General features: G+C 52.4%; 1 protein-coding gene across 1 annotated transcript in view; it reads right to left on the minus strand.

The window, feature by feature from the left end:
- Nucleotides 1-5,000, minus strand: part of LOC122262629 (solute carrier family 23 member 2) — a 23,857-nt gene that overhangs the window by 2,083 nt on the left and 16,774 nt on the right. Inside the window, exons 6-12 of the mRNA XM_043030710.2 lie at nt 4,786-4,906; nt 2,907-3,048; nt 2,609-2,722; nt 2,076-2,215; nt 1,474-1,713; nt 961-1,096; nt 324-450 (exon numbers count right to left, since the gene is read on the minus strand). Of these exons, the coding sequence (XP_042886644.1) occupies nt 324-450; nt 961-1,096; nt 1,474-1,713; nt 2,076-2,215; nt 2,609-2,722; nt 2,907-3,048; nt 4,786-4,906 (1,020 nt within the window). The remainder of the gene's footprint in view (nt 1-323; nt 451-960; nt 1,097-1,473; nt 1,714-2,075; nt 2,216-2,608; nt 2,723-2,906; nt 3,049-4,785; nt 4,907-5,000) is intronic.

Here is a 5,000-nt window from a genome sequence, read left to right on the forward strand (position 1 = left end):
TGGATATGCAATAAACACGAATAAACAAACCGCCTGTTAGCATTTTCAAAATGGTCGTTGTATTCGGTCCCCAATAACAATCAGTGATATTACCTCACGAACTGTGCACCGAAGGCTCTAACAGTCGCAGGTCAAGCATGCCCTCGTCCCAAACAATTCTATATTTTCTAAGGAAAGTGATAACTACCGTCTGCTCATCACGAATGCGGACGTGATAGTTTTGAAATTCAAAGTCAAAGAAGTCCCAATCAGTCACAGGAATCGGAAGTAAGGAACGGCCATCTCAGAGAATAAAGACAAAGCGAAAGGAAGAAGATACGCACATCCGGAAGAAAGGCATTCCCACGGGGAGGTCGTAGCAGCGCATGTCGGCGGTCACGACGTTGTTCTCATCCTTCGGGGGCTTCAGCTGCGCCTTCCACAGCTTCATGCCGCGCTCTTCCTCCGTGCCTGCAGGCGCGAGAAAGGAGGTAGGTGAGAACCTCTTGTTTAGGAACACTTAATGCATTTGATGTGTCTAGACTCTAGAGAATGTAGGGAGGATTAGACGCGGAGAAATAAATGAATAAAGATAAATGCAAAGAGATGGTAAAGTATCACTGGACTGGATCTGGCTAATGCCACAATTCGTTAGTTTATAAAATAGACTAAATCGGAAAAAATAAAACAGAGACGAACTAAATAACAGGAAAATAAACAAAATATTTGAACAGTAATCAAGAAAAACGAAAAAAAAACCCTCTGAGAAACATATACAGGAAAGGTAATAGCAGGAAAACACCTAAATATGCCGAAGGCCTTTGAATTTTTTTGCTTCCTTAGGCCTTAGGTATATTCATGCGATTTCCTGCTTTTCCCTTCGTTGTTTTGCTTGCAAATCGTTCAGCAAGAAACCTTCATATAGATACTGGGACACAAGTAGAGGGATAGAAAGCCAAAGGAAGGGCAGGCACACTGTACCTGGAATTGTATTGTCCAAAACGAAGCCCAGGAAACCTCCGACGAACATGGACGTCCGGAGCAACACCGAGAGCACTTGGTCCAACAGCGGCACCGTCGTGTTGATGATGTACTTGTTCTCAGGCCTTTGCATCCACTACAGGAGAGAGGCGGATATATTTAAAGAACATGTACGAACCATAAGGTACTTACAAACATATGCATCGTCTTTCCCTTCCTCCCTTACTCATCTTTCTTTCTTTCTTTTTTTCTTTCTCTCTCTCTCTCTATCTCTCTCTCTCTCTCTCTCTCTCTCTCTCTCTCTCTCTCTCTCTCTCTCTCTCTCTCTCTCTCTCTCTCTCTCTCTCTCTCTCTCTCTCTCTCTCCTCTCTCTCTCTCTCTCTCTCTCTCTCTCTCTCTCTCTCTCTCTCTCTCTCTCTCTCTCTCTCTCTCTCTCTCTCTCTCTCTCTCTCTCTCTCTCTCTCTCTCTCTCTCTCTCTCTTTTCCCTCCCCACTCCCTTCCCTGCACCTCACCATGGGGAGCGCCATCCCGAAGAAGAGGGAGAATCCGATGACGAAGAGGTTCCTGGGGGAGTTGAGGTCGACGTACTGGAGGGAGGAGAGGCCGACGGAGGTGATCATGGCGAAGACGACGCAGAAGATGCCGCCGATGATGGGCTCGGGAATGGTAATGAAGAGGGCGCCCACCTTGCCCACCAGCCCGCACAGGAGCATGATGAGGGCGCTGTACTGCACGACGCGGCGGCTGCCCACCTGTGAAAGGAAATCTCAGAAAATCAGGAAATGGTACATAATGATAATAAATATCTGAACAGGCAAATGTAGGAGAAATACTAATGTCTAAACATATGAAGTTTACAGACTTACAGATCGACGGAAACAAAATTGTTTATTAGATGAGCGAAGGACCATCCATTTATCCATTAATAAAAAAAAAGAAAAAAAAAATAGAGTTCAGGGTTCTGATATAAACAGCTTTAAAAGGAGTTACGTCGCATCCCTGATTTTCTTTTTTGCATTTTTTCTGCCGCAACAATGCCTGTTCCTAAACCCTACTGGTAAAAACCCTCGCCGTGACGCTGTTGCCGAGCGAGAGAACAACGGACCCCACGTACCCTTGTGACGCCGATGGCACCGACGTTCTGGGAGTAGGAGGTGGTGCCGCTGCCGGTGCCCCAGAGGCCGGCCAGCGCCGTGCCCAGGCCCTCCATCCAGATGCCGCGATTGATTGCGTGCTTGGGCGGGGCGGGCGCGCCTGCGGGGATAGGGAGGCGTGGATGGAATGAGGCCACACAAATAAAAGCACAGACGAAGAGAGGGAGTGAGGGGGCTGTGGGCCACACCGAGAGAAATGGGGAAGAGGGAAAAGTAGAGGGAGCGTGGAACGAGGGGAAGAGAGAGAGCAGAGGAATAAGGGGAGGATAGATAGAGGCGAGGAAAAAATGAAAACAAAGATAGTTAATAACAAGACAAATTTCATAACCAACTTTAGGAGTGCCTTTTAGCGATCATTCCCAACCAAGACTTCTTGTTTCCTCGAGTCATAAAATTTACTCGTGACCCAAAAAAGAAACCAAAGACTCCAGCCGGTCAGAAGCAATCGGTCCCGGCAAGGGCAGCTCGCCGAAACCCGGAGCAAGCGACTGACCTGCGAGGCGAGCGCACGCGAAGTAGTCGCCGACGCTCTCGACGATACTGGCCAGCACCCCCGCCATCATGCCCAGCACGCCGGCGACGCTGACAGTGGGCATCCCCCACTGGCCTGCGGGAGGAAGCAAGTTATTCAGCAAGTCATTCCTTCCTCCGATCATTCTTTCCTTCATTCCTTCATTCCTTTCTTCCTTCATTCCTTTTTTTCTACACCAAACTTATCTACCTAAAAGGGTTGCCCCAGAGACAGAATGACCTGACCTCGACCCCGTCCCGAACGAACCTCCCATACGTACCGGGATAAGGGACACGGAACCACGGGGCCTCGGTGATGATGTGCAGCCTCGTGTCCGTGCGCGCGTGCGAGTCCTTCGGCAGCGCGTCCGTGTGCGTGAGGGCCCAGCACGTGCCCCACGCGCCCACCACCGCCAGCAGCACCTGCGGGAGCCAGGGCGGGTCAGGAGGTGCTCAGGCTATGAGTCTGTGTGTGTGTGTGTGTGTGTGTGTGTGTGTGTGTGTGTGTAGTGGTGTATGTATGTATGTATGTATGTGTGTATTGTATGTATGGTGGGTGTATGGATGGATGATGGATGGATGGTGGATGGATGTAAGGTATGTATGTATGGGTGGATGTATGTATGTATGTATGTATGTATGGATGGATGGATGGATGGATGGATGGGTGGATGGGTGGGTGGGTGGATGGATGGATGGATGGATGGATGGGTGGGTGGATGGATGGATGGATGGGTGGATGGGTGGGTGGGTGGATGGATGGATGGATGGGTGGATGGATGGATGGATGGATGGGTGGGTGGGTGGATGGATGGATGGGTGGGTGGATGGGTGGGTGGGTGGGTGGATGGATGTATGGACGGATGGGTGGATGGATGGGTGGGTGGATGGATAGATGGATGTATGGGTGGATGGATGGATGGGTGGGTGGGTGGATGGGTGGGTGGATGGGTGGGTGGGTGGATGGGTGGGTGGGTGGGTGGATGGATGTATGGACGGATGGGATGGATGGATGGATGGGTGGATGGATGGATGTATGGATGGGTGGGTGGGTGGGTGGATGGGTGGGTGGATGGATGGGATGGATGTATGGATGTATGGGTGGATGGATGGATGGATGGATGGGTGGGTGGGTGGGTGGATGGATGGGTGGAAGGTGGGTGGATGGATGGGCGGATGTGTGGATGTATGGGTGGATGGGTGGGTGGGTGGATGGATGGGTGGGTGGATGGATGGGATGGATGGATGGATGGATGGATGGATGGATGGGATGGTGGGTGGATGGGTGGGTGGGTGGGTGGTGGTGGATGGGTGGAGGTGGGTGGATGGGTGGGTGGTGGGGTGGGGTGGTGGGTGGGTGGTGGTGGATGGATGGATGGATGGATGGATGGATGGAGGGGTGGGTGGTGGATGGTGGTGGGATGGATGGGTGGGTGGATGGATGGAGGTGGATGGATGGATGGGTGGGTGGTGTGGGTGGGGGGTGGGTGGGTGGGATGGATGATGGGTGGGTGGATGGATGGATGGGGTGGATGGTGGGTGGGGTGATGGTGGAGTGGATGGTGGATGGGTGGTGGATGGTTGGGTGGGTGGGGTGATGGATGGGTGGGTGGATGGGGTGGGTGGATGTGGGTGGATGGATGGGTGGGTGGGTGGGGGTGGGGGGGGGGATGGGTGGGTGGATGAGGTGGGTGGATAGATGGGTGGGTGGGTGGGGTGGATGGTGGGTGGGTGGGTGGATGGTTGGGTGGGTGGTGGGTGGTGGGGTGGTGGATGGATGGATGGATGGATGGATGGAGGGTGGTGGCTGGGTGGTGGATGGATGGGGTGGATGGTGATGGGGGGTGGTGGTGGATGGTGGGATGGATGTATGGATGTATGGGTGGATGGATGGGATGGATGGATGGATGGATGGATGGATGGGTGGATGGGTGGATGGATGGATGTGTGTATGTATGTATTTTAGGTAAATATGTAAAAAAATATATAAACAAAAAAACAAATAATGAACAAATGAATAGATAAATTTTAATGAACGCGCGCGCACGCACACGCACACAGACACACACACACACACACACACACACACACACACACACACATACACACACACACACGCACGCACACACGCGCGCGCGCGCGAGGCGGCGGCCCACTGACCGGGAAGAGCTTGAAGAAGTGGATGTTGGTCCTGGCGAAGCCCCGCGAGCGCGACCAGGACACGAAGGGCAGCGGGACGTCGGCCAGGTACTGCGAAAACATCACCAGCAGCACGATGGTCCTAAAAGGCGACACAGGGTCACGCTCACGCCACACAGCCCATGCTAGTCCACATGCAAGGTTGTATAAGCCTTTTGTATAACGATTTCTATTCT

This window comes from Penaeus japonicus, unplaced genomic scaffold (genome assembly GCF_977035675.1).
Source record: "Penaeus japonicus unplaced genomic scaffold, GWHDUDI00000001_assembly GWHDUDI00000040, whole genome shotgun sequence".
Classification (NCBI taxonomy): domain Eukaryota; kingdom Metazoa; phylum Arthropoda; class Malacostraca; order Decapoda; family Penaeidae; genus Penaeus; species Penaeus japonicus.